The 27,648-nt window shown below is 55.3% G+C and overlaps 1 protein-coding gene across 1 annotated transcript; it reads left to right on the top strand.

Annotated features, from left to right (window-relative positions):
• The first annotated feature begins 1,848 nt into the window (after window positions 1-1,848).
• On the top strand, window positions 1,849-27,648 carry MYH6 (myosin heavy chain 6). Its single transcript, XM_080807313.1, has 39 exons — window positions 1,849-1,867; window positions 2,532-2,562; window positions 2,883-3,101; window positions 4,339-4,482; window positions 4,724-4,880; window positions 4,965-4,992; window positions 5,282-5,393; window positions 5,676-5,768; window positions 6,481-6,544; window positions 6,769-6,867; window positions 7,337-7,440; window positions 7,528-7,666; window positions 9,096-9,364; window positions 9,644-9,814; window positions 10,958-11,267; window positions 11,955-12,025; window positions 12,302-12,389; window positions 12,478-12,595; window positions 12,731-12,854; window positions 13,118-13,254; window positions 14,476-14,731; window positions 14,867-15,109; window positions 15,256-15,432; window positions 15,718-15,863; window positions 16,113-16,203; window positions 17,464-17,853; window positions 18,169-18,295; window positions 18,390-18,508; window positions 18,917-19,113; window positions 19,660-19,843; window positions 20,045-20,210; window positions 20,373-20,497; window positions 21,422-21,730; window positions 22,048-22,251; window positions 23,437-23,562; window positions 23,771-24,046; window positions 25,198-25,293; window positions 25,978-26,112; window positions 26,470-27,648. The coding sequence occupies exons 3-39, from the start codon at window positions 2,901-2,903 to the stop codon at window positions 26,491-26,493; spliced, it is 5,820 nt and encodes a 1,939-aa protein (XP_080663439.1). The 5' UTR covers window positions 1,849-1,867; window positions 2,532-2,562; window positions 2,883-2,900; the 3' UTR covers window positions 26,494-27,648.

The following is a 27,648-nucleotide window of genomic DNA, read 5'->3' as shown; positions in this document are numbered from 1 at the left end:
ACCTCAAGTGACCTGGAACTGGGGACAGGTGGTCTGCATCCCTTGGGGGGCTAACATTTTGGTGTGTGTACCTGCATGAGATGTGGATGTGGGGTTGACGCAGGTCCCTGCCCCTTCAAGGACACTGGGTATGGGGTACACATCCGCTGAAACAGATGCATGTTACCGAGTCCAGTAATGGGGCAGTGGTTGGGGAGGGGGTCCTAGGGAGTCGGGGACCTTGGGGGAGAAGCCACATTTTTAATGGAAACCTCTCCTACCCGGAGAAACTGACCCTGGTCTGTCCTACCCACCTCCACACTCTAGAGCTATATTGAGAGGTGACAGTGGATGGGGTGGGAGGGGGGAGCTGAGAGAGTGTTCCTGCGTGTGAGGGTGTTGGGGGAAGCCAGAGCAGGGGATTCTGGCTTAGTTTCCTGAACACAATGTCCACTTAGTCATACCAGGCACGGCCTGCTGAAGGCCAAACACCTTACTGCCTCTGAGAGGTGGCATCGCTGGAGGCCAGGGAGGGGGGCCTTGAGGGCCTGGGGCACTCGGGGACACAGGCAAGAAAGAACATGTGAGTAGGAGCCCCAGGAGGTTTGGGAGAGGACACCGGAGTTCTACCTGAGGAGGGGAGATGGACTGCAGAATGCCCCGCCCCCACCCCATGGAATGCAGAGCTTGGGGCCCAGCTGGTGTAAATCCCTGGGCCTGCCAGGCGCCCCAGCCAGCCCAGAGCAGCACCTGCACCCTCTGGCAGCCCGGAGAGGGAGAGGCGGAAGGGAGCAGCCCCCCACCCCCACCCCTCCTCCCTCGGGCCAAGATTAACGCCTCCTGCCTTCCCCTACCGGCTCCCAATCCCATGTCCCACACCAGGAGGAGTGGAGGGTTAAACTTCCGCATGGGAATGTGGGTGTGCAAATGTGCGTGTTGGTGTGCCTAACCACAAGTAGGAAAATCTGCGATCATGAGCATGTAAGTGTGAAAAGTCTGCATGTGTGTGGCTAGGAATGCGCACGGATGTGCGGTTGTCAAGTCGTTAGGGGCAGGTAGCAGACAGTGGGTCTGAGTGAGAATTCCTTCTCCTTTGAGAGGACAGACAGTGGCCACTGCAGCAGGAGCATCACGGGAGGGGCTGGGGCTCCAGATATGTCCCTGAAGCAACACAGCCTCAAGTCCGCAGGAGAATACCTGCCTGGAGATCTGGGGAACAGAAGGAAACCAGGTACACTGCATTTGTGCAGGGAGAGGGCAGCACACACATCTGTTTTCTAACAAAGGGAAACTGAGTCATGGAGCTGGGCAGTAGATTCCCCTTGTTGGGCATCCCGGCTCCGGGTCCCAGCCCCTTGCACTGTGGGACCTCAGGTCAGAGAGGGTGGGCAGATGTTCCCAGCCTGGGGGTGTGTGAGGACAGGCCAGGGTAGAAACGGGTAGAAGGGTGGGGAACCCGTGGCTGGGGTCAGGGGACAGCATCTGGCCTGCAGGAGAAGGTGACTCTAGCCCAGTGTGCTCAGCTCACCCTCCAGGTTAAAAATAACCAAGGTAAGGGCCTGGCAGGCAGGGGCGTTTGTGAGAGAAGGTCCTGTCTTCCTACTATCTGCCCATCAGTTCTTTGGAGGGAAGGAATGTGCCCAAGGACTAAAAAAAGGCCTTGGAGCCAGAGGGGCTAGGGTGACAGACCTTTCATGGGCAAATCTAGAGGCCCTGCTGTCCTCCTGTCACCTCCAGAGCCAAGGGATCAAGGGAGGAGGAGCCAGGAGGGAAGAGAGGTGGGAGGGAGGGTCCCTCCGGAAGGACTCCAAATTTAGGCAGGGGTTGGGAGCAGCAGGATATAAAGGAGATGGCTCCCCCAGGACAGACAGACACTCCTCTGAACCAGGTAAGAGAGAGTTTAGTGGACTCTGCGGCCAGTCCCCGGAGCCCCCACCTCGAGGGACTCCGCCTGCTCGGGGAGTGGGGTGCAGGTTGGTCTGAGGCCCAAGGGTTCTGCTAGAACTGCTTTGCTCCAACCCTGGGAAGTTCCCACCGACAGAGGGGAGGTTCCCAAGGAAAACCCAGGAAACTCTTTTCTCCTCCGATCTACCTTTCTTTCCCTGCCTCTGCTGTCCCCCACTTTCTGTATCCTCCATGCTCTGCCCTCCATCCTCCTCCCTCCTTGGATAGCTTTCTGCTCTTTGTCTGGTTTTATGTTGTCTCCTGGTCTTTATCAACACTCGTCACTCTGGTACTTCTTTGTCTGTCCCCCTGGCCCTTCCTTCCTGTCGGTGTGCATGTGTGTTCTAATCTTCTCACCTCTCTCTATCTCCCACTCTGATTCCCTGTCCACCCCTGGCGCTCTCACCAACTCTGCATCCTTTCTTTACCGGCTCTCTGCCTCTTCTCTCTCCCAAATTCCCCATTTCGGTCGGTCCTGCTCATCCGGCTCTTTGGGTCGATCCTCCTGGCTCACTTCTCCCCGATGACCCTTCTCCACTGTTCTCTCTTCCTTGTCTGGTCTTCCCTCTGCCCTCCTGGGTCTCTGTGGTTCCACCCACGGTCCACAGTCTTCAGGATTCTCCGTGAAGAGATAACCAGGTGAGAACCACTCCAATCCTCTCGTGGGAGCCAGGTTGCTGGACCGGGGCCCCGTCTCTCCTCTAGGCAGCTCAGAACCTCCCCTTCCTCAGAACGCCAGCCAATTCCAGCCCGTGCAGACCCTTAGAGAGTCTCCTTCAGCGTCGGGTCAGAGAGCAAAGGAAGGAGAACCTGAAGCACGGGGAGGAAGGGACCCAGGGCAGGGTCTCCTCAGTGGTAGGGCGGAATAGAGGGCCAGGGGGTGAGGAGGGGTGGCCAGGAGTGGGGGTGCAGAGCACCGGGAGGAGGTGCCACTGTCTCAGTTGGCCCTTCTGTTTCAGGCGCAGGGAAGCATCAAAATGACCGATGCCCAGATGGCCGATTTTGGGGCGGCAGCCCAGTACCTCCGCAAGTCAGAGAAGGAACGTCTGGAGGCCCAGACTAGACCCTTTGACATCCGCACTGAGTGCTTCGTGCCCGACGACAAGGAGGAGTTCGTGAAGGCCAAGATCTTGTCCCGGGAGGGAGGCAAGGTCACTGCTGAGACAGAGAATGGCAAGGTGTGTGGGGGCATAGTGCCAGGGAAAGGGAAAGAAGGTTTGGTGGGGGGTTGCAGAGGTGAGGCCACTTGCTGTGGGAGCTGAGGGCTTGGGAGAAGAGCTAAAGCCAGCAGGAGTGCCAGACATGACCCCTCAAGGAACCTAGCACTTGGGTGTGAACTCTGACGTTTCTCAGATGGACCCGAACAGTGGGACAGGGATGCGTGCCCTTGGCCAGAGAGGATGCTGGGACCGGGAGGTGGGGGAACCTCCCCTGGTGTCTGCCTCAGTGGGGTCCTGGAGATAAAAAAGACACAGACACAGCATCAAGTAAAGTTCGTTCTTGAATGCATATCCCTACCTCTCTGTGCCTCAGTTTCCTCCACAGACCAACTCCCCCAAATTCACCTCACCCAAACCAAGAGCAAACTCTTAGAACCAGATGAACATAAAAAACAGGAGTTCTTGAGCTGAACGCTCAGTCCCCGGATTAGTGACTAGTGCTAAGAAGTCCATAGTACCTGCTTCCTCTCTCAAGCCGTAAGGGTCGTCACTGGTCACTAGCAGCAGCTCACACCGGTTTGTCTTCAGACCTGCCGACTGAATGTTGGGTCCCAACGAGGTGTGCAATAGCAGGTCACAAGCTGCTGGGGGCTTTGACTCTGGTCCTGGTTCTGCCGCTGGTTGTCTACCCAGCTGGTAAACCATTTAATTATTCTAGCTGCAGCTTCCTCCACTGTCCAGAAACAATACCAGGATACCTACTTGCAGGGTCTGAAGATGTTAGGGCATGGCGAAGTGACTGGTGCCACATGAACCACCTTGATGGTGACCAATGGGGACTGTAGGTTGGTGGTAGAGATGTTTCCCAGTAGGGCAAGTTTTGCCCTGAGCCACTGAAGCCCACAAGCAGTGCCCCCAGGAGTCAGGGTAAGGTGTGTGCCCAGATTGGACAGCTGCCAGCCCTGCCAAGTTTGCCACTAGGTGCATGAAGCAGGGACAGAAAGGGGCTGCTCATGGGCACAAGCCCTGGGGCACCGGCAAGAAATGGAGACCCTGGGATGGGCACAGTGAGCACTAAGTCATCTGGAGAAAGCACTAGGAGGAAGCTATGGGGCAGGGCTTGGGCGCTGGTCAGAGGAGAGTTGGGGGATCAAGGTTGTGGCCCGTGTTTTGGGAGGAGGTAAGTGCGTGAGGCTGGCGAGCAAGGACTGTCAAGGTGGCAGTGCGGTCATCCCTGTCTGTGTACCCTCCCCAGACTGTAACCGTGAAGGAGGACCAGGTGTTGCAGCAGAACCCACCCAAGTTTGACAAGATTGAGGACATGGCCATGCTGACCTTCCTGCACGAGCCCGCCGTGCTCTTCAACCTCAAGGAGCGCTATGCAGCCTGGATGATCTACGTGAGTGTGCATGGCAGGAAGCCAGCCCTGGGTGGACGACAAAGTAGGCCAGCGCCACTCTCTCAAGGCGAGGGATCAGGATTCTCCCAGGGGGCCCAGCTCCCCTCTGCCCCCTCCTGGCCCCTGGTCAGCTGCAGGAAGAGAGGAGCCAGTTCGGGTGACCAGAGACTCCCCTGCCTGTCCCCACCTGACCCAGGCATCCCCTTCCAGCCCCTCATGCCTGTTCCCTCTCCTGCTCCAGACCTACTCAGGCCTCTTCTGCGTCACCGTCAATCCCTACAAGTGGCTGCCGGTGTACAACGCCGAGGTGGTGGCCGCCTACCGGGGCAAGAAGAGGAGCGAGGCACCACCCCACATCTTCTCCATCTCTGACAACGCCTATCAGTACATGCTCACAGGTGGGTCTGGCAGCCCTGACCCGTGCTCCCTCAGCCCTGTACCCATGGACCTGACCCTGTTGCCTCTCCTCTTTTCTCTTCCAGATCGGGAGAACCAGTCTATCCTCATCACGTGAGCAAATGCCATCCACCCACATAGGGACTTGGTGGGGACCCAGGCTGATTCCTGGGGGTGCAGAGGGGAGGAAAGGTTTAAGGGTTTGGTTGCAAGGAATGCGGGGAGCTGGGCTCTCAGAGGGGTGTAGGAGTGATCTACAATGATATGCAAATTCTGCAGGACCCTGGGCCCTGGTGGAGGAACTTAGAAGGCTGGGATTCTGAGGGAGGAGGGTGCAGTGGGCTGAACTCCGAATGGAGCACAGGGGAAATCTTGGATTCTGATGGGTCCCTCTTGCCTCAAGTGGAGAATCCGGTGCAGGGAAGACTGTGAACACAAAACGTGTCATCCAGTACTTTGCCAGCATCGCAGCCATAGGTGACCGTGGCAAGAAGGACAATGCCAGTGCAAACAAGGTACGGGGTGGGCCACAGGCTCAGCAGAGGGACCTGGGGGCAGGGTGACCCAGCTGACCCCTAATCTTGCCCTGGGGAACAGTGGGGACAGCACCACTGATCCCAGTGCTCAAGACCTTCCTGGCAGGAGACACACACTCTGATGTCTGAATATGGAACCAGAGACCCACCTGCCATCCATCCAGCCCCACTCCCATCCCCCAAGACCAGTATAGCCCCCTGCCCTCCCCACTGCTGGAGGTGGACAGAAGATAAACCCTCAGGGTTCTGCTGCCTTCACAGGGCACCCTGGAGGACCAGATCATCCAGGCCAATCCTGCCCTGGAGGCCTTTGGCAATGCCAAGACCGTCCGGAACGACAACTCCTCCCGCTTTGTGAGTGCCTCTGACAGCTGCCAACTGGCCTCTTTTGGCCTGGACAAGAAAAGCGGGGTGGGGGGTGTCATTTTTTCAACAGTCACCACACCCAGGTGATCATTCTGCATTTGGCTTTGGGATATCAACAAGCATGCTCGTGTGCACACACACACTCTTAAACCCTCCTGACCCAGCCCGGCTCCCTGAGATCGGAGAACTCAAGAAAAGAGACCCAGAGTCACCAGAGCGATTCCATAGCCAAGTAATGGAGCTGATCTGGGGCACATTCTAGATTTTCCAAATGACTTTTTCCAGCGCTCTTCCACATTGGATGTGGGAAGGGAGCGTAGGTGCTGGAGCCAATTCCCCAGCTTCCCACTTCTCCAGCAAGTCCCTGCGCCTCTCTAAGTCCCAGGTCCTCTATCTATAACACAGAGGTAGTAATATTTACCTTGCAGGTCACTGAAAGGATTAATGACATCACACCAGAGGAACAAACAGGAGGCATTGTATCTGTGTTCATTCCCGTGTTGTTGTTTCTGCTCAGACATACCTAGTAATATGGAGATGGGTATACTTTTCCCTGTTTTACTGAAACTAATCTGGGACACCAAAGAGGTCATGAACATTCCCAGAACTACCCAGGGCTTTCTGGGTTGTGTTGAGGTCCAAGATTTCCATTCTGTCCCTTCTGGCCAGTTCTCTGACTCTTTGTCCCATTCACCCACAGGGGAAATTCATCAGGATCCACTTTGGAGCCACTGGAAAGTTGGCTTCTGCAGACATAGAGACCTGTGAGTATGGCAGGGAGCCTTGCATGCCTTTCTGTGTCCTCTGCCTCTGCCTTCTCTCCCAGCTGGGCCACCCTAACTCAACATTCCCTCTCCATCTTCTTTCCTCTTCCCCTGGCTCTCTCCATTTTGTTCTAAGAGCCTTTCTCCCCTAATCTACACCCATTTGCTGTATCGACTATCTCCCCATCCTTATCTGCTGCCTTCCTCCCTTCTCCTCACTTCAGATCTCCTGGAGAAGTCCCGGGTGATCTTCCAGCTGAAGGCTGAGAGGAACTACCACATCTTCTACCAGATCCTGTCCAACAAGAAGCCAGAGCTGCTGGGTGAGCCTGCCTATACCTCAATGTCCCCATTGCCTTCCCCAGGCAGGGTGGGTGTCCTCCTCCTCCTCACCTGTCCCCGTTCCCCTCCCTCCTCCTTTAGTCTGCTCAGGTCTTCTCTTCCTTCCCCATCTCAGATCTGCCTGGGTTTCCTCTTGCCTCTCTCCCCACTCTTTCTTTGTCATATATCTTCTCCTCTTCTTGGTTGATTTCCCCCTTCTCCTTTTTGTGCCTCTCCTGCTGCCAGGTGTCATTCTCCCACTGTCTTCCCTCCCCAGTCCCCTGCCCACTTTTTCACGTCTTTTGGATTCTCTGCATGGTCCTTGCTGACTGTCCTCCTCTCTCCCTGATCCTGGTCCTCTCCTCCATTGTCTCTGCCCCAACCCCACCATGCCCTTCTCCCAACCCCTCTCTGCCCATCCCTTGCCCTCTCCCGTCCCCTTGTCCCCTGCCCTGCTCCTTGCCTGGACAGACATGCTGCTGGTCACCAACAACCCCTACGACTACGCCTTCGTGTCTCAGGGAGAGGTGTCTGTGGCCTCCATCGATGACTCCGAGGAGCTCATGGCCACAGATGTGAGTGAGGAGGCAACATGAGAGCTCCCGAGGGTTCCTGCACCACCCAACCCAACCTCCCTCTTTGCCTCTCCTGCTCTTTCCTAGAGCGCCTTCGACGTGTTGGGCTTCACTTCCGAGGAGAAAGCTGGAGTCTACAAGCTAACGGGTGCCATCATGCACTACGGGAACATGAAGTTCAAGCAGAAGCAGCGGGAAGAGCAGGCTGAGCCAGATGGCACCGAAGGTGGGGGCAGGTGCTTGGCGTTCACCTGTCAGGAGGAGATTGCCCACTGGGAGCAGGGTCTCCCATGCTGGGTCCCAAAGTGGTGCTATTCAACAATTCTTGAAGAGCTAGGCTAACAACCTAGTTTATTAAGGTTATTAGGACCATGATGGAGAAAGCGGGAGGAAGCCAGAAGTATGACAAGCACATGGTCAGAGAGCAGTACCTCGTCCCAGGAGAAGGGCCCCAACACCATCCAGCCTGACCTCCAGGCTTTCTCCTCATTAGAGCATAGTCAGAGGTCAACCACTGTCCCCAGACAGGCTGGTTCCTGGGGACCTGAGGCCTGTGGGGTAGATGGATGGGGTGAGAGCCAGGGAGGGACAAGGATATGTGAGAGATGGGCAGGCAGGGAGGCCTCCCACAATCCTGCCAACTCTTCAACCCCAGCTGCACTGACCAGAAGTGAGTTGGGATGTCTCCTCCTAGGCTCAAGACTCAGCCAAGCTCAGAAAAGCACAGATTCTGAGCACTGCACATCCTGGCCATTAGTGTGTATGTGGAGGTTGCCCAGCCCTTGGATGGGCCCCTTTCACACCCCATGCCATGTACTGTTTGGGAGGTAAGGGCCAGGAGTCAGGATATAGCTTGCCATTAACATGTTGCATACCTCACTGGGCCTCAGTTTCCTCCTCAGTGAAATGGAACAACAGTCCTTCCTATCTCACTCTGGGGCCATTGTAGGAATTCTTTGAGAAGGAGATGTCAAGGTGTGAACAGGGCCAGACAAATGTCCAAGAACCTTCCTCTTAGCCTACCTTCAAGGACCCCTTCTCTGTGTCTCTCCAGATCGAAATGCCAAGCCTGGCTTTCATGAGAGCAAGTCATCAGCTATCACAAAACTCTTGAAATTGAATCAAATACGTTTCTTCTAAATAGAGATCGTATGTTGGATGGCACAGGTGGAGAGCTGGGGTGGGGATGGGGAGGGCCTTGCTGTTAGGAATCTTGATATCAAGTCACCACATGGATCCAGAGTGGAACAGGCCCCGTCCTGGATCAGATCCAGGGATGGGAGCAAAGGAGGCAGGGAGCAGGGCCCATCTCCATCAGCCAGAGTCTGTGCCCTGGAGACATGAGAAGGTGCTCACAGCAGTGCTGCTCGACGGCCCAGACCGGGGGCACCAAGCAGACATTACAGACAGAGGCGGCAGGAACTGCTGGGTGGTGGGAGGTTCTGGACAGACGAGGAGGAGGCTTGGGCTCCAGCCGGACTCTGCATGTTGGTGGCTACATGCCCCCTGGCAAGTTTGGTGCCCTTCCAGACCTGGATCTGCAACTCTTTAGTGAGGGCGGTTGGACTAATGCTTCAGAAGGTCTCTGGCCCTGCCCAGAACAGGGAAAGAGGGTCTGCCGAAAGCGCTTGCTGACTTCTTTCCTTCTCCTCCAGATGCCGACAAGTCCGCCTACCTCATGGGGCTGAACTCAGCCGACCTGCTCAAGGGGCTGTGTCACCCTCGGGTGAAAGTGGGCAACGAGTACGTCACCAAGGGGCAGAGCGTCCAGCAGGTGTACTACTCCATTGGGGCCCTGGCCAAGGCCGTGTACGAGAAGATGTTCAACTGGATGGTGACGAGAATCAATGCCACCCTGGAGACCAAGCAGCCACGCCAGTACTTCATAGGGGTCCTGGACATCGCCGGCTTCGAGATCTTCGATGTGAGTGGGGGAGCCTAGGCACACATGCTTGGGGGGGAGGGGGGAGGGTGACTCACTCGTTCCCACCTGTGACCATCACGGCCAGTCTCGGGAAAGGCTGTGGGGCTTGTCGGTAACAGACACCTCGTCCTGTCTTCCAGGGGAGCACCCCTCCCCCGCCTGACAGGGCAGGGGCCCGGCCACACCCCTGTCTGGGCTTGGGCGCCGGCTAGGGAGGACCACATGGGCTGCTCAGACTCCTGTGGGCCTGACCCGCTCAGCCCCCACCCCCACCCACAGTTCAACAGCTTTGAGCAGCTGTGCATCAACTTCACCAACGAGAAGCTGCAGCAATTCTTCAACCACCACATGTTCGTGCTGGAGCAGGAGGAGTACAAGAAGGAGGGCATCGAGTGGGAGTTCATTGACTTTGGCATGGACCTGCAGGCCTGCATCGACCTCATTGAGAAGGTGCTGCCTGCCCCGCTGCCTGTGTCCCTGTCCCCTGGCATCCCAGACAGAGTGGCAGTGCTATCCCTTCTACAGCCAAGAAACTGAAGTCCCCAGAATCCCCAGCCTCTCTCAGACCCAGTTCCTACCCACCATGAAGTCATGAGCATGCATGGGATGAGCTCCCTTCTCCTCTCCCCAGGACCTGAGACCTTTTCCCGTATGGTGGTCACCTCCCAAAGTCTTAAGAAGGGGACGTAGTGAGGAGAGGGAGAACCGGCCCTTCTGACAGCCCATGAGAAGCATCATCTATGGAAAGATCCTAGGCTGACCCTAGGATCTTTGGAACTGACACTTGGCTTCCCAACCTCTTCCTGATAGCTGAGGGTCTTCAGCCCCTCTTGTCCCTAGATTCAGAGGAGACAAGAACGGAACTAGTGTGAGGTTCCCAGTGCTGGCTTGTTCTCAGTGTGCCTTTGCTGATACAGACCAGAGCCTGGAATATCTTCCCTCACCCAGCCAGCCAGTGCCCTTCAGAAAACCAGAACTTCCCAGAAGGTGCTGCTCTTCCAGAGGTCTCAGAATCGCCTGAAAATATATGGAAAAGTGTGTGTGTGTATGCACGTGCACACGCACGCACACACACACATGTGTTTACATGCATTTTTCCAGGGAAACATCTTTAGTTTAATCAGATTCTCATTAGGATTCCTGCCCCAAGGAAAGTCAAGAACCATCATACTCTCTCAAGAGCAGGATGTTTTGCAGAACATGGATCCCTCTAACCATCCTTTGAAGAACTGTCACCCCTCATCTAGGCAGAGTCTGGCACCTCGGACATACACCTGTCCCTGGGGCAAGGAGCCTTCCAAGAAGAAGGGGCTTGTTGCAAGGCCTTGGGGACCTGGCAGGATGGCTGGGAGCATAGGGCTCTTCACTAGGTCCGCTGAGGCAGAAAGAGGTTATAGGCCAGATTTGAATAGAATTGGATTTAGGTTAATTCCAGGAATATGAGCATCCTCTATTGGGACAAGTGGTGCTAGCACAGACACTCTGTGGCCTGCCAGATCTACTGGGCTGTGTCTTTTCCACTGGCAAGGTGTGGGACTCTGGAAACCCGGGAGTACACACAGTGATGCTCTCTCTACTCCCCTCTGCTCTCAGCCCATGGGCATCATGTCCATCCTGGAGGAGGAGTGCATGTTCCCCAAGGCCACTGACATGACCTTCAAGGCCAAGCTGTATGACAACCACCTGGGCAAGTCCAACAATTTCCAGAAGCCACGCAATGTCAAGGGAAAGCAGGAAGCTCACTTCTCCCTGGTCCACTACGCTGGCACTGTGGACTACAACATCCTGGGCTGGCTGGAGAAGAACAAAGACCCGCTCAACGAGACGGTGGTGGGCTTGTACCAGAAGTCCTCCCTCAAGCTCATGGCCACCCTCTTCTCCTCCTACGCTTCTGCTGATGTCGGTAAGAGGGCAGCCCCTGCCCTGGGCCAGAGCAATTCCGGAGTTGCCAGGGACCAGGGGCCCTCAGCTTCAAAGCATAGGATTCTAGCGGCAGAAGGGATCCCGTGAATCACAGGACAGGGGTCAGGAGATCTCGCAGCAGTCATTCTGCAGCTGGTCTGTAAAAGGGTCATTTTCCACTCTGTGTTATGGATCTTGGTGTACATGTCGAGTCTCCTCAAGGCTGAACACCTGGAAGTGAGTGGGGGTGGGCATACATGGCTGTGCCAGGTCCATCGTAGAGCTGTGCCTGCGGGAGTTCTCGGTAAACCTTGAGAGGATCACTGAACACCTGGGAGCACAGGTGAACGTCCGCTTCAGAGAAGGAAGAGCAAGGGTGTGGCTTGGGAGGAGGAGGAAGAACTACAAGAAGGAAGGCTGACCTCGGAAAGATGCAAGCATGAAGGGTGGGGCTCAAAGAAGAAGGTGGGAGAGGAGCACTCGTACTATTTCAGCACCTGTGGTGTGGCAAGCAAGTGTATCTAATCTCTGTCCCAGTTTTTAGAGGCAGTTACTGTTCTCCTCGTGGAAAAACTGAGACCTGGAGAATCACTTTATGAAGTCACATGGCTAGCAAGAGGCAGGCCCTGACCCTGTCCGAGCATTCCTCCGCTTTCAAACTCTGACTCCTCATCCCTTCTCTTATTAGGGGACAGCGGTAAAGGCAAAGGAGGCAAGAAAAAGGGCTCATCCTTTCAGACAGTGTCGGCCCTCCACCGGGTAAGAAGGGCTCAGAGATGCCAAGGGGCCCATGGTGCACAGGCCCAGTCCTTTGGCTGTGTTACCCTAATCTGATTGTCTGAGTCTGGGGAGGAAAGAAGCTAGAGCTACATGGTCATTTTGGGCATGTAAATTCTATAGAATCCTGAACTCACATCATAAATGACGTGTCAACTCTTGGTCCCCTGGAGAATTCTGGAGACAGGCTGTCAGGGGCCCAGGGCCCAAAAAGATGGTCCCTGTGGCTCCTGACTCCCCACTCTCGTCTACCCCCAGGAGAATCTGAATAAGCTCATGACCAACCTGAGGACCACCCACCCTCACTTTGTGCGCTGCATCATCCCCAATGAACGGAAGGCTCCAGGTGAGCCATGTGCAAGGGTCTAGTCTGGGGAGGGCACTTGGCATCACTTATCCTGAGACCAACACCTTCTCCTCCTCTCCTGCTGCAGGGGTGATGGACAACCCCCTGGTCATGCACCAGCTGCGCTGCAATGGTGTGCTGGAGGGCATCCGCATCTGCAGGAAGGGCTTCCCCAACCGCATCCTCTATGGGGACTTCCGGCAGAGGTGGGTACAGGGCTCAGGGAGCAGGGGGAGCCTGGACAGACTTGGTGGGGAAACAAATCCACAGGTGGCCCTTAGTGCTGTGGGCAGAGCAGATCGGTCCAGAACGTGAGTGACTCAGGGCACCACCCTCTCCAGGTACCGCATCCTGAACCCGACAGCCATCCCCGAGGGCCAGTTCATTGACAGCAGGAAAGGGGCAGAGAAGCTGCTGGGCTCCCTGGACATTGACCACAACCAGTACAAGTTCGGCCACACCAAGGTGAGAGAAGGGAGGAGGTGAGCTGACTACAGAAAGACCTCTCCTGTCCTTTGGGTCCCCACCTCCCAGCTCCTTCCCTTTTACCAGTCATCTTAGGACCATCTCTGAACTGCCTGCTCCCCCTCCCCATGGACCATCCAGCACCCCTGTCCCAGCTCCAGCTGTCACTGGCCTCCTCCCTTGAGTTCTTTCCTAGGGTATTACACTGCTTAAAGGCAACCTCTCCTCTTTCCCCTCCCGGCCCACCCACTGCTGGCCCACAGGTGTTCTTCAAGGCGGGGCTGCTGGGGCTGCTGGAGGAGATGAGGGACGAGAGGCTGAGCCGCATCATCACCCGCATCCAGGCACAAGCCCGGGGCCTGCTCATGCGCATTGAGTTCAAGAAGATCGTGGAGCGCAGGTGAGGCAACAGAAAGGGTGAGGCTCTCCCAGGGGAGTAAAAGGTAGACAAGCAGTGCTAACTGGTGTGACTCAGAAGACCTGAGCTCAAACCCTGACTTCACCAATTGCTAGCTGGCTTGAGCAAGTGACTACCATGCTAGAAAATTCCCCATAAAGAGTGAGATACCATTTTAAAACACGAGCTTGACAAAAATCAGTAAATCTGACCCACCGCTTATGGGTAAATTAACACAACCTCCCTGAAAAACAATTTATCATTATCTTTTAAAGATGGACAATTGCAGGGGCACCTGACTGGCTTAGTCCATAGAGCATGCAACTCTTGATCTCAAGATCATGATTTTGAGCCCCATTTTGGGTATAGAGATCACCCCCCCAAAAAAATTTTAACCTGGACAATTGCATAGCTTCCAGTTCCACTCCTAAGTGCATTCCCACAGAAACTCCTGCATGTGCACAACATGGGATGAAAAAGAATCTTCACAGCAGCATTGACCAAAACAGCAAAGATCAGGAAACGATTCCAGTTTCCATCTCAGGGGAATGGGCAAATAGTATGGTTGTTCAGTGGAATATTATAAAGCATATTGAGTGAACAAAAGCAAGTCACAGAAGGATACGTACAGTGTAATGCAATTTTATAAAACTCAGAGATAATTAAAAAATAGTGACATGTTGCTTAAAGACACATACATATAAGGTTTAAGTATGTTTTGAAAAAGTAAGGAAATGAAAAACACAAGATTCAGGATAGTGGCTGCTTCTGGTGGGGGGACCAGGAAAAGGGATGAGGAAAATCCTCATCATATGTAGTCATATGTAGTCATATGTAGTCATTTTGTTTCATGCTTCATGACTTACATATATACTATAGATATTCTTACATGCAAAATATGTTTAAGATATTTGAGGTTCTTATGGGATTAGAAACACTGAACTTAGTAGACACTCTATGAGCGGTACTTTCATTACTACTAACACCCCAGCAGGGAAGATACAAACTGCCCATTTGTTGAATTGCTCAATTAAATATTTATTGAGCAACTCCATGTTCAGTGTGGTAATGTTGGAGTGGGGGTGTGTATCAAGGCAACAAGACAGGGCTCCAGCCCTCAGGTGCCTATGAGCTTTAGATGGGCTGGGAGCTGAGTGCAGCTGCTTTGTGTTTATGAAGTGCCCTTTCAGAGTGCCCTTTCCTACCTCCATGTTTCCTTACCAGGGATGCCCTGCTGGTCATCCAGTGGAATATCCGGGCCTTCATGGGGGTCAAGAACTGGCCCTGGATGAAGCTGTACTTCAAGATCAAGCCGCTGCTCAAGAGCGCAGAGACGGAGAAGGAGATGGCCAACATGAAGGAGGAGTTTGGGCGCATCAAAGAGGCGCTGGAGAAGTCAGAGGCTCGCCGCAAGGAGCTAGAGGAGAAGATGGTGTCCCTGCTGCAGGAGAAGAATGACCTCCAGCTCCAAGTGCAGGCGGTGAGGCCACATGACGATCTCTTCATTCCTCCCCTTTCCTCCCCTGGATTATAGCCCATCTCATCCCCAGGAACTAAGATGCTGGATCTCTCCTCTCTTTAATCACTAAGTCTCCTCTCTGTCCTCTTCTCCCAGGAACAAGATAACCTCACTGATGCAGAGGAGCGCTGTGACCAGCTGATCAAGAACAAGATCCAGCTGGAGGCCAAGGTGAAGGAGATGACTGAGAGGCTGGAGGACGAGGAGGAGATGAATGCAGAGCTCACTGCCAAGAAGCGCAAGCTGGAAGATGAGTGCTCTGAGCTCAAAAAGGACATTGATGACCTGGAGCTGACGCTGGCCAAGGTGGAGAAGGAGAAGCATGCAACAGAGAACAAGGTGAGGGCAGCTTCTTATGGCTCTAGCCCAGGTCTTAGGATTTCTAGACCATGGTGTGGTCCTGGTCCTTGGCATTGGACATCCCCATAGAAGTTGCCAGGCCGATGACCTCTGACCCTGAAGGGGATGGGGTTCTTGATCCACAGGTGAAGAACCTGACAGAGGAGATGGCTGGGCTAGATGAGATCATCGCCAAGCTGACCAAGGAGAAGAAGGCTCTGCAAGAGGCCCACCAGCAGGCTCTAGATGATCTTCAGGCTGAGGAGGACAAGGTCAACACACTGACTAAGTCTAAGGTCAAGCTGGAGCAGCAGGTGGATGATGTGAGTAGTAAGAACCATGCTTGTCTCTCCCAGGTCAGGATTTTGCTGGCAACATCAATAGCCAAGGGGTTCTGTGATACCTAAACCAACTTCTATGACCCCTGGGGCCTCTTTGTTCTTTGCAGTTCCTCACTAGACTGGGGCTCAGAATTTTTTGTGCTTGCAGGGATTTCTCTGCTGGTTTGCCCTCCAATCTCCTGGACTTTGAGTTTAGAAGGGAGCAGAGGAGCATACACTGTGGATCTCAGGTTTTCTAGACCTCATTTATTATCTTCTTCCCACCAGCTGGAGGGATCCCTGGAGCAAGAGAAGAAGGTCCGCATGGACCTGGAGCGAGCAAAGCGAAAGCTGGAGGGTGACCTGAAGCTGACCCAGGAGAGCATCATGGACCTGGAGAATGACAAGCTGCAGCTGGAAGAAAAGATCAAGAAGTAGGAGCCTGAGCTGGCCAGGAAGGGCTAGTGGAGATGTCTGGCCTGAGAGTTAGAGCACAGGGTGCTGCAGCCCCACTGGCCATGACTGTCCTGGGCACAGTGTGAATGAGGAGGTCGAATGGCCCTCCTGCATTCACCCCTTGGGCCAGCGGGGAGGGGGCTGGTCCTGGCATGCCCTGGCAAGAGAAGAGAATGAGTACAGAGGAAGGAAGACCACCTGTCACCCACCCCCCACTTCTTCTCCAGGAAAGAATTTGACATTAGTCAGCAGAACAGTAAGATTGAGGACGAGCAGGCACTGGCCCTTCAGCTGCAGAAGAAACTGAAGGAGAATCAGGTGAAGTTCTTCCCGGTGCAGCCAATGGCAAGCTCAGTGGTGAGGTAGCTGAAGATACAGGAACTACTTAGGGTTCTAGACAGTATCTAGAGCTCCAGACAGCCTTGGAGACCCCACCAGCCCTCACCTGGCACTGGGGAACACCAGCCTTCCCCCATTAAAGCAATGATATCTTATTTTAGCAGGGCTCTTTGAGGGAGGCAAACAAGCCTACTAAAAAGGATGTCTTGCTGAGCTATGCCCTGCCTCGTGGGTTTTAGCTTGATTATGAGGACATTCTCCAGGTTCTTCTTCTGTTTGGGTTGAGGCAAACTCTTTTGCTCCTAGACCGAGAACAACAGTGCTGTTATCCTCACCAGGTCTTGGCAATGGGCTGTGGCTCCTCCTTCTTCCTGCCCAGGCTCTTGCACACAGTCCCACCTCCTTCATCTCGGGAGCAGGGGCTCCCAAGGAGAGGCTCTCTCCTGCTCCCAGGACCCACCCACGTGCATCCTGTTAATACTGTCCACAACCACCGATGCAGGGATCCCACTGATCAATGCTCCCCCTTTGCTCCAGGCTGGTCAGGGAACAGATCAAAATGACAGATGGGACATTCTCCCAGTTTAGTCAAGGCCAAGGCTAAGGCCAAAGAATGAGGTAGGGGCATGATGATGATAAGGGAAACCCACTAGCACTCACCTGGCCTGGAAGGGAACAGTCAAAGAGGAACCAGCCCAGGCATAAATAAGGCAAGCCCTGGAGTCAAGAATATGATTGACGGGACTGTGTGGTTAACTTGGAAGATTACAAAAATGTTGATTGTCTTAAGGTATATTGTTGCAAATATTTGTAGGATACAAGTGCGGGCTTTCCTGCCTTATGTCTAGCAGAGCAGAGCCTAATGAATCTGTGGAATCTTTGATTCAGGATCTCATAGGATCTCGGAATCCCCATCCAAACATAGATTCTTAGGATTCAGAGCTGCAGATTCTCAGACTGACCCTAGATGCCTTGAGGGTTCAGCTTTGACCAAATTGTTACTGATGGTCTATGTGTTACAGAATGTCTAGCAGCACCCTCTGTCTCTACCCACTAGATGGCAAGTCATAGCAAGCAAACGTGTTTACAGACATCGCCAACTACACTCTGCAGCACAAAGCTTTCCCTAGTTAAGAACCATTGCCCTAGAGGGGCCTAAATGTTCTAGAGCTTTGGGTTGGGCGCTCCCCAAGGGAGGGCTCCGGGTGGTGGGTCTGAGCCCTCTGTGTCCCGGGCCAGGCTCGCATCGAGGAGCTGGAGGAGGAGCTGGAGGCCGAGCGCACGGCCAGGGCCAAGGTGGAGAAGCTGCGCTCAGACCTGTCCCGGGAGCTGGAGGAGATCAGCGAGCGGCTGGAGGAGGCCGGCGGGGCCACATCCGTGCAGATTGAGATGAACAAGAAGCGCGAGGCCGAGTTCCAGAAGATGAGGCGGGACCTGGAGGAGGCCACGCTGCAGCACGAGGCCACGGCGGCGGCCCTGCGCAAGAAGCACGCGGACAGCGTGGCCGAGCTGAGCGAGCAGATCGACAACCTGCAGCGCGTGAAGCAGAAGCTGGAGAAGGAGAAGAGCGAGTTCAAGCTGGAGCTGGACGATGTCACCTCCAACATGGAGCAGATCATCAAGGCCAAGGTGGGCGGCCTGCTCACCGTCCTCGCCCCCTTCCCCCCACAGCCGCCTTTCTTCCACTCTCTCTTCCCTGTCTTCTCATTGTCACTCCTTCGTCACCCCCTGCTCTCTGTCTCACTCTCTCCCTTGCCCTCCCTGCCTCCACCCACAGCTCCTCACCCTCCCTCCTTTAATTCATGCACCCCCTTCAGACTGCGCTCTCCGGCAGCTCTCTGTTTCACGCCCCTGCGCCCTGTGCTTCCCCGCTTTGGTCCTCCCTTCCTTTCTCTGGTCCACCCAGCGCCTTCTCCATGACAAGTTGTCCGTTAATGCCTGAAGGCAAACCTGGAGAAGATGTCCCGGACCCTGGAGGACCAGGCCAACGAGTACCGCGCAAAGCTGGAAGAGACCCAACGCTCCCTCAATGACCTCACCACCCAGCGAGCCAAGCTGCAGACAGAGAACGGTGGGTGCCCCTAACCAGCCTTACGCCTGCTCCAGGGTCAGGCACCAGTTGCCCCCTCCACAGCCCACAGACTCTCTCTTGTTCCTACCACCAGGTGAGCTGTCCCGGCAGCTGGATGAGAAGGAGGCACTGATCTCCCAGATGACTCGAGGCAAGCTCTCCTACACCCAGCAACTAGAGGACCTCAAGAGGCAGCTGGAGGAGGAGGGCAAGGTGAGGCCCAGCTACGGGACAGTGGGACAGGCCTGATGGCAGCCCTGGGTAGTTAAATTACATCAACACCATGAATGGAGCTCGGAGGCTGGAGAGAAGCCTCTGTCTGTGGCAGAAAGCCCCCCTACCCCCACCCCACAGGCTAGGTTCCTCTATGTTCCAGCTAAGCCACACCTGAACATCATTGACTGCCATTTCCTTATTTGCAGGGGGGTGGGGTTGGGCAAGCTGGAAAGCTGCTCTGAAATGCTGAGATTTCCACACCAGCCTTCACCCTGAACGAGCAAGGCTGGGCTTGTTCGAAGTTCATGGATATGAAAAAGATCTAGAGAATGATTAGGGGTGGGGGCACATTTCTTCCCACCTTCCTGGAAGATAAGCCCTCTTCCCGGTGCTGCCCCTCCGCAGGCGAAGAACGCACTGGCCCATGCACTCCAGTCGGCCCGGCATGACTGTGACCTGCTGCGCGAGCAGTACGAGGAGGAGACGGAGGCCAAGGCCGAGCTGCAGCGCGTCCTGTCCAAGGCCAACTCAGAGGTGGCGCAGTGGAGGACCAAGTACGAGACAGACGCCATCCAGAGGACCGAGGAGCTCGAGGAGGCCAAGTGAGTCCTGGGCCTCACCACCCTGATTCTAAAGGAGGAAGGAGCAAGAGGACAGCGGGGCGGGCAGGGGCAGACAGGCAGAATGGACACAGGAAGGAGATCTGAGGAGGGTGGGAAAAGTGGCAGGAAGAGGGGGGTAATAGAGGTGCTTGAAAGGGAGCCTGGATCCTGGCCTCTGAGTGAACCTGGCTGGCCCGGACTCACTTCCTGTGACGCATGAGCTTTTGGCTCGGGTTATACCTGATGCTCACGTATAAGACGAGCAAAAAGCTTGTTGGTCAGAGGAGCTTCCATCGATCAGCCTGGCGTAGGGAGGGGAGGAGGCTGCCGCGCAGACGTCGCTACACAGAGGGAGAACACTCTGCTCCTCCGACCTGCAGGCTGGGGTCCCTCAAGGCTGGGGGCCCAGGGCCTGAAGGGCTGCTCAGGGTCCCAAGGAGCTGTGGTGAAGGGAGGATGGGGTCACCCTGGTCCAGGGAGGAGGGGGTTCCCAGCGCCCGCTGTTCCCAGGTAGAGTCACACACACGCGCTCACTGCCTGGGGCAGGAAGAAGCTGGCCCAGAGGCTGCAGGACGCCGAGGAGGCTGTGGAGGCCGTCAATGCCAAGTGCTCTTCGCTGGAGAAGACCAAGCACCGGCTGCAGAATGAGATTGAGGACCTGATGGTGGACGTGGAGCGCTCCAACGCAGCCGCCGCGGCCCTGGACAAGAAGCAGAGGAACTTCGACAAGGTGGGCCAGGGCTGGGGGACTCGACCAGGGGCAGAGCAGGGAGGCCAGCATCACCAGGAAGCCAGGGACCTCCTCCTGGGGGACCGGGGTGGGGGGGCTGGGGAGGAGGCTGAGCCCTGCCGAGGGGCCTGGGCAGGCCCTGGAGGACTGGGGAGGGAGGTGCTGGGTCTGGGGGCTGTGCAGTGAGCCGGGTCCCCACAGATCCTAGCCGAGTGGAAGCAGAAGTATGAGGAGTCCCAATCCGAGCTGGAGTCCTCGCAGAAGGAGGCGCGCTCCCTCAGCACAGAGCTCTTCAAGCTCAAGAACGCCTACGAGGAGTCCCTGGAGCATCTGGAGACCTTCAAGCGGGAGAACAAGAACCTCCAGGGTGCGCTGGGGCCAGAGAGGCTGGGGAGGGGCTGGGGAGGGGCTGGGGAGAGCCTCCTTGTGTGGCGCCACCCAGGGGCTCCAAGAGGGGCCCCGGAGGGGCGTCCCCCATCCAGGGACCATGGCAGCCCCCAACTGAGCGGCCCCGCCCCCCCCCCCCCAGAGGAGATCTCGGACCTGACAGAGCAGCTGGGAGAAGGAGGGAAGAATGCTCATGAGCTGGAGAAGGTCCGCAAGCAGCTGGAGGCTGAGAAGCTAGAGCTGCAGTCAGCCCTGGAGGAGGCTGAGGTGAGCCTGGCCCTGCCTCACTCCTACTTCATACCCACTCCTACCCACCCCTTCTTGTCTCTGACTCTCCATTTTTCTTCACCAGCGGGTGATACTCACCCCCAGACAAAATTTATTAGCTCCTTTCTCTCAGTCTGCCCACTAGCCCAATACCATGACTGCCTACAAAGCCAAGGTCTCCACCAAGAAAAACATCACCGTGTGATCATGGGCCGAAAGTTATAAACCTACCGTGTTTATAAAGTTGAAATACGGCCATCATCATAACCCCTCAGACAGTAGGTGGGAGTGTGGGCTTCAGAATCAGACAGATCTGAGTTTGGAACTTGGCTTCAGGACCTCTACTGTGTTACTGGGCAAGTTTCTTAACCCCTCTGTACCTTAGTTTTCTTATTTTTGATAGAACTAATGGTGCATACCCAATAAGATTTTATGCATAATTGTTATGAAGATTAAATGAGGTCACAAACTTAAAAATTTAATACATGTCTCCAACATGCGTGTGTCCCCCCCACCCCGCCCAATTTGCTATTGCTACTGTTCGTTTTTAGAGAACCTAGAGAGGGCCCTGAGTTTGGGGGCATCTAGCTTTTTTTCACTGAAAGGTAAGTGACCCAGGAAACAAAAATGAAGTTTGGAATGTGTGGTTATGAAAACCTCCCCCTTTCCTATGAGACTTAGAAGGTCAGGATGGTGTGGTGTTAATCCTAGAGGGTCTTGGCACTGGTGACGTCCAAGGCCTTTCCTTGACCGAGGAAGCCCAGGACATCCTGGGATGCAGGTCCCACCTCCTGTGTCTTTCCCCAGGCTTTCCTCTCCAAGCCACAGTCCTGGCTGATACCCAGCACTTCCTTGACCTCCCTCCCATCCTCTCCCTGTGCCCTGACCCTCTGCTTCCAACCCTCTCGCCCCACCCCCTGCCAGGCCTCCCTGGAGCACGAAGAGGGCAAGATCCTGCGGGCGCAGCTGGAGTTCAACCAGATCAAGGCAGAGATCGAGCGGAAGCTGGCAGAGAAGGACGAGGAGATGGAACAGGCCAAGCGCAACCACCTGCGCGTCGTGGACTCACTGCAGACATCCCTGGACGCCGAGACGCGCAGCCGCAACGAGGCCCTGCGGGTCAAGAAGAAGATGGAGGGCGACCTCAACGAGATGGAGATCCAGCTCAGCCAGGCCAACAGGACAGCCTCTGAGGCCCAGAAGCACCTGAAGATTGCCCAAGCCCATTTGAAGGTAACAGAGTGGGGCACTCCCTGAAGGGAGCTGCCTGCGGGTCTGGTGAGGGCCCTGGGCTAACCCACATGAGAAAGGGGGAGCCACCTACCTCCTGGGCTTGAAGGCTTGACGAAAGATAACCAATCAGACCCTAAGCATGTCCTGGACCAGCCCAGCCTCCCGGCCTAGACAACAGAGGAGGGGCCGTGGCCCTGGCCCTATACTTGACAAAGAAGGTTTGTGAACCTGGCATAGGGTGCGTCAGACCCTATGATTAGGAAGCCCTGATGGGATGGGTGCAGGTCTCCAACATGCGTCCCCCAACCCCACCCCAGGACACCCAGATCCAGCTGGACGACGCGCTCCATGCCAACGACGACCTGAAGGAGAACATCGCCATCGTGGAGCGGCGTAACAACCTGCTGCAGGCCGAGCTGGAGGAGCTGCGGGCCGTGGTGGAGCAGACCGAGCGCTCTCGGAAGCTGGCGGAGCAGGAGCTCATTGAGACCAGCGAGCGGGTGCAGCTGCTGCACTCCCAGGTGAGGCGATGGGGACCCCACGGAGATGCCCCCAAGGGGCAGAGCCCAGCCCGTTTACAGAAGTTCTGAACCAGATGCCCTGAGTGAGCATGTCCAACTGGGATGGCAAATCACTTGGTTTCCTGGGCTATCTCTCCTCTGCTGGTGGGGTCTGTTGGAAACACTACCTTGAGAAGGGGGCATACACTTCAAAGCTAATGATATCATGATTGGTTGGTGATGTCCACCCAAGTCCCAAGTCTGGGAGTCGTGCCATGCTTGCTGTAATCTGGCATCCCTGATCTAGAGGACAGCCTCCCGCTTGCTCTGTAAAGTTGAGATCTGGGGAGTTTAAAGAAGCACGAATGCATCCATATGCAAACCAAATTCTCAAGGGAGCACCATCATTCCACAATCCCACACACCCTGTCTCCAACTGTGCTCTGTCATGAGCTTTTGTGTCCATCTTCTGGCAGGGGCCCGTGGGACTTTTCTCTGTAATCTAGTACATGTGGGAATGACGTCATGCACTGACCGCCTCCCCTCTTCCTTACTTCACTATATTCTTTCTGTAACTACAATCATTTCTAGGATATTGTCCTGGTAAAAAAAGTTTTCCCACTTTCCTTGGAATGTTTTCATGCTCCTGAAGAGACACGTCACTAAAGATGTCAGAAGTAGAACCGTAGGTAGGCCCTTTCTGGCTTGAAGTCTTTCTTCAGAGCTGAGTAATTTTAGATATAACATCTAGAACATATCTGTTTTCATAGGAAAAGGAAAAACAGATACAAAACCTGGGATATACAATAACAAAGATACAACAAATTAACAAGGAATAAACAAAAGCAAGACTTTTTTTTTAAAGCAAGACTTTTTTTTTAAAAAGTAACTAGTTTTTTGGGGCACCTAGGTGGCACAGTCCATTAAGCCTCCAACTCTTGGTTTTGGCTCAGGTCGTGATCTTGGGGTCCTGGGATCGAGCCTCACGTCAGGCTCCATGTTCAGAATAGAGTCTGCTTGGGATTCTCTCTCTTTCTCCCTCTTCCCCTCTCACTCATGCCCTTAGTCTCTCTCTCACATAAACAAATAAATCTTTAAAAGTAAATAATAAAAAAATTAAAAATGACTAGTTTTAATTTTCTGCAGCTAAAGGTGTAGAATCTAGTAACAAAGTATATATTAATCATTTCCTCTACCTATATCTAGAACACCAGCCTCATCAACCAGAAGAAGAAGATGGAGTCAGACCTGACCCAGCTCCAATCAGAAGTAGAAGAGGCGGTACAGGAGTGCAGGAACGCCGAGGAGAAGGCCAAGAAGGCCATCACCGATGTGAGTGGCTGCTCCCCTCCTGCCCCCCACTAAAGACAGGAGCAAGGGCTCTGGGTCTCGGCCAGGCCACCGTGCCATGACAAGCAGACTCCTACAGCTGCACGGGTGGGCGGGCCTCGGGAAACGAACGCCAGGCTGGGCAGATGGCGATCCTGGAGGGACCAGGGGCCCTGGGCCCTGTTCTTCTAGACCTCCCTCCTGCCCCCAGGCTGCCATGATGGCAGAGGAGCTGAAGAAGGAGCAGGACACCAGCGCCCACCTGGAGCGCATGAAGAAGAACATGGAGCAGACCATCAAGGACCTGCAGCACCGGCTGGATGAGGCTGAGCAGATCGCCCTCAAGGGCGGCAAGAAGCAGCTGCAGAAGCTGGAGGCCCGGGTGCGGGAGCTGGAGAACGAGCTGGAGGCCGAGCAGAAGCGCAACGCGGAGTCGATCAAGGGCATGAGGAAGAGTGAGCGTCGCATCAAGGAGCTCACCTACCAGGTGCGAGCATGGGGGCTGCTCTGGGGGGCAGGAAAGAGTGGATGTGAAAGCGCTTCCCCTGCCTCACTTCCCAACCCACACGGGCCCCAGGCACAGCCGCTGTCCAGGTGCGCCACTCAACCCCCTGGCACCTCCTTCTTGAGACGCTGTCTTTAGATTAATTTTCTTGCACATTCTCTGGAGTCTGGCTTGAGTCCATGACTTTTTCTGGTGAGTGGAGAACCTACCTCTACTTCCTGAAAACTCTTTTAACCAGCATTTCCTTGGGTTGTTTTGTTTTGTTTTGTTTTGTTTTAAGAACTCAAAGTGCTACCATGAAGGCTTTAGCACTGTCCATGGAATCTTTCTGCCAGCCTGAGAGGGAAGGACGTAGTATGGCACTTTCGGAATAAGAGACTCAGATACTCCATGGAACTTGTGGGACCTTAGATAAAGATGATCCCAAAATGTTCTACGACCTGCATCTTTGTAACTCAGAGCTTTTGCCCTTGACCTGTTATTTTCCCAGTGTACCCGGGAAGAAAGGGCAGGGAAAGGAGGTGTTGGTCCATTTGGCGGCAGATATGAGAGGCCTGAGAAAGAGATACAGCTGGGGAGAACGGCAGGTGTATCATGTACATAAGTGGGAGTGGCACCCTGGCCCATGCAATGATGAGGAGCTAGACATGGTCAGGAGACATTAGAGCCAGTGATCCTGGTGCCCAAATCTGCCCAGTACAGTATATATATGATAGGTGAGAATGGTCTGACTATGACAGTACCCCCTTCAACCCGTGCTCCTCATTTGTCCTCTCGGCTCATTCTCAGACCACTAGCCGATAGCATCTACGGGCCTTCAGGCTGGGACTGGAGGAGCCCCGATGCCCCCGTGTTTTTGGAATTCCATTTGGTTAGGAGCCCGTTGCCCCACTTCCAGCTTTAGGGCCACAGCCCGCTTTGCTTTCTAGATCCAGACTGAGGACCTTGCCTTGGCCCTTTGACCTACAAGTCAAGGCAGAGATGGAATCCCCCATGCCCCCTCTTTGACCTGGCCCATCAGAGGGATGGAGGGGCAGCTAAGGCCTGGGGAGAACAGTGACACACTGAGGGAGGGAACAATGATTGCCCTTGCTCCTCCCCCAAATTGGCTTCTCCCATCCATCCACCCCCAGACGGAGGAGGACAAGAAGAACCTGCTGCGGCTGCAGGACCTGGTGGACAAGCTGCAGCTGAAGGTCAAGGCCTACAAGCGCCAGGCCGAGGAGGCGGTGAGTTCACGGTTTTCTCCACTCTCCCTCAACACACCTCCCTGTGTGAGAATCGACAGGGCTCAGTCCCGCATGGGGACTGGACGTTTCACACATCCTGTGTGCTCAGAACTGGAGCAGGCACTCGGAGCGAGCAAAGGCAATGCCTACAGCCTGCTTATAATCCATACTCCAGTAGACCCGACAGAAGGCAGTATAGCTGCTAAGCAGGCCACGGGGCCACGTGGTGCTGAAGGCTGGAAGGTAGCCGTGGAACTGGGCCCAGGAGAGGACCTGGCCATAGGGCAGTGGGGAAGACTCTGGGTGGGCCATAAAGTGTGAAAGTGAGGTGTCGATGAACACATGTGTGCAGGAAACCCCAGAACTGGGAGCAGCAATCAGTCAGAGCTGGGCAAGTGCAGTGAAGCCGGGTTCGGAATGGGACTGGACCAGGCAGCACGTCCTTCGTCTCAGGCGGAGGGTAGCCATGTGGGATTCTGAATGCTGGGCAAGATGAGGAAGGTGCCAAGCCAGGAGCAGGAGACCCTTGGCAAGACTGTTGCAGGACATAGTTGAGGGGTGAGAGTGCTGAGCTCCTGGCTCAGGGACAGGGAATCCCTCAGACTGGGAGGCTAGGGGTTTCCAGCTCCCCCAACCTCCCCCGCTGCATCTCACCTCCTCCTCCCCGTCCCCGGACCCCCGCAGGAGGAGCAGGCCAACACCAACCTGTCCAAGTTCCGCAAGGTGCAGCACGAGCTGGATGAGGCCGAGGAGCGGGCGGACATCGCCGAGTCCCAGGTCAACAAGCTGCGGGCCAAGAGCCGAGACATCGGCGCCAAGGTGGGTCCCTCGCCTGGGCCTCGCTAGTCACTGTGTCAGCACACCTGCCACTATCAGTGCCCCTCAGGATGGGCACTCCTTAGCCTATATTATGGCAGACTTGGGCGGGTCCCACAACATCCATTCCTGAGAAACCCCTTCCTGGTCAGAGCACCCCATGTAGACTGAAGCCTCGGAAGAAAGCCGGCCCCTCCCACTAAAGTACAAAGACCCCTAAGTGAGACCCAAGGTCCCTGAGGCCAGAACGTTGCCCTCTCAAGGCAGCCCCCTGAGGCCCCGGAAAGCCCTAGAGATTCCTCCCCACAAGCTCCTTCCCTCTTGCCAGCTGCCCCCTCACACCTTGTATTCCTTTCTCAGCAAAAACTGCTCGAAGAGGAGTAACCCTGCATCAGGAACCTCCCTCTTGACAGCCTGGAATAAACATGAATGCCAGACTCCGCCTGCACCCCTTCCTTCCCGCCACCGCTACTACCAAGAGCTCTTAGAGCTCCCAAGTGGAGGGAGGCCCTGCCCCTGTGTCAGAGCTGTGGGAGCCAAGGCTTTCCACATCTTTCCACATCTACAGAGAAGACAGCCAAGGCCCAGAGAAGTGAGGTCAGAAAGAGAGAAAACAAAGGTACCGGCATGGTGAACCAATTCTGTGTGCTGAGAGATAGGATTTTTGTGTGGAAGCCAAAGATCCCCTCCACATACCCCAGCTGTGGGCTGCAGGGGTTAAAGGTGTCCTGGGACACCTGTTCCCTCCCAGATGAACTTCCCACTGATACCAGGAGAGGCTCCAGGCTCCCTGGGGGTGGAGGTTCATAAAGGGGTTGGCACAGGTCCCATTCTGGCCAACCGACAAGGAGCCCCAGGCCCCGTTGGCTGGGGCCCACGTGTGAGCTTGGCCTCTGTGGTCAACGCCTCACTGCAAGCGGAATCCTGGGACTTTGGGGACAGCTGACACTGAGCCTGAGTCAACAGGCACTGTGGACCAGAGCTGAGCATTGCTTCATTTTGGCCCCTCACACAGGCACAGATGGGCACGAGTGTATGAGCAGGTACACGCTGTAGATCACACCCCCACTCTCCCTGAGCACCCACCAGGGACAGTCTCGTCCAGGTCATACTCCTGCCCAGGGGACAGGGCTTTTCCCGGCCCCATTCTGCTCCAGACAAATCCCTGCCGCCTGCTGGGCTTTACAGCCAGTTCTCCTAACCACTTTCTCATCCCTGCATCTGGTACCCCCATCTCGTAAAGGGTGCTAGGTAAGCCCCTGCTATGCCTCCCTAAAAGGCTTGGGGTGGCCAATCAGTGCCTAGAGCCCTGAGCATGTGAGCAGAAACCCAAAAAACCCCACAAAATCCCATTGGTTCTAGCCCTGGGGAGGTTGCCAGTGCTGGTGAGGAGCCCGGACACGAGGACAGGAAAGTTGGAGAAGTCAGACCGAAGCAGGCCCACAACTACCACCTAGGGAAGCAGAGCAGTTCTACTGAAGTTCCAGGGTTCAGGCAGGGCTTGGGGGCTGGGGCCTGCCTCTGGAAGGAGCACCCCAG

Source organism: Martes martes (genome assembly GCF_963455335.1).
Source record: "Martes martes genome assembly, chromosome: 7".
Classification (NCBI taxonomy): Eukaryota; Metazoa; Chordata; class Mammalia; order Carnivora; family Mustelidae; genus Martes; species Martes martes.
This window is presented reverse-complemented; position numbering and strand designations above follow the sequence as displayed.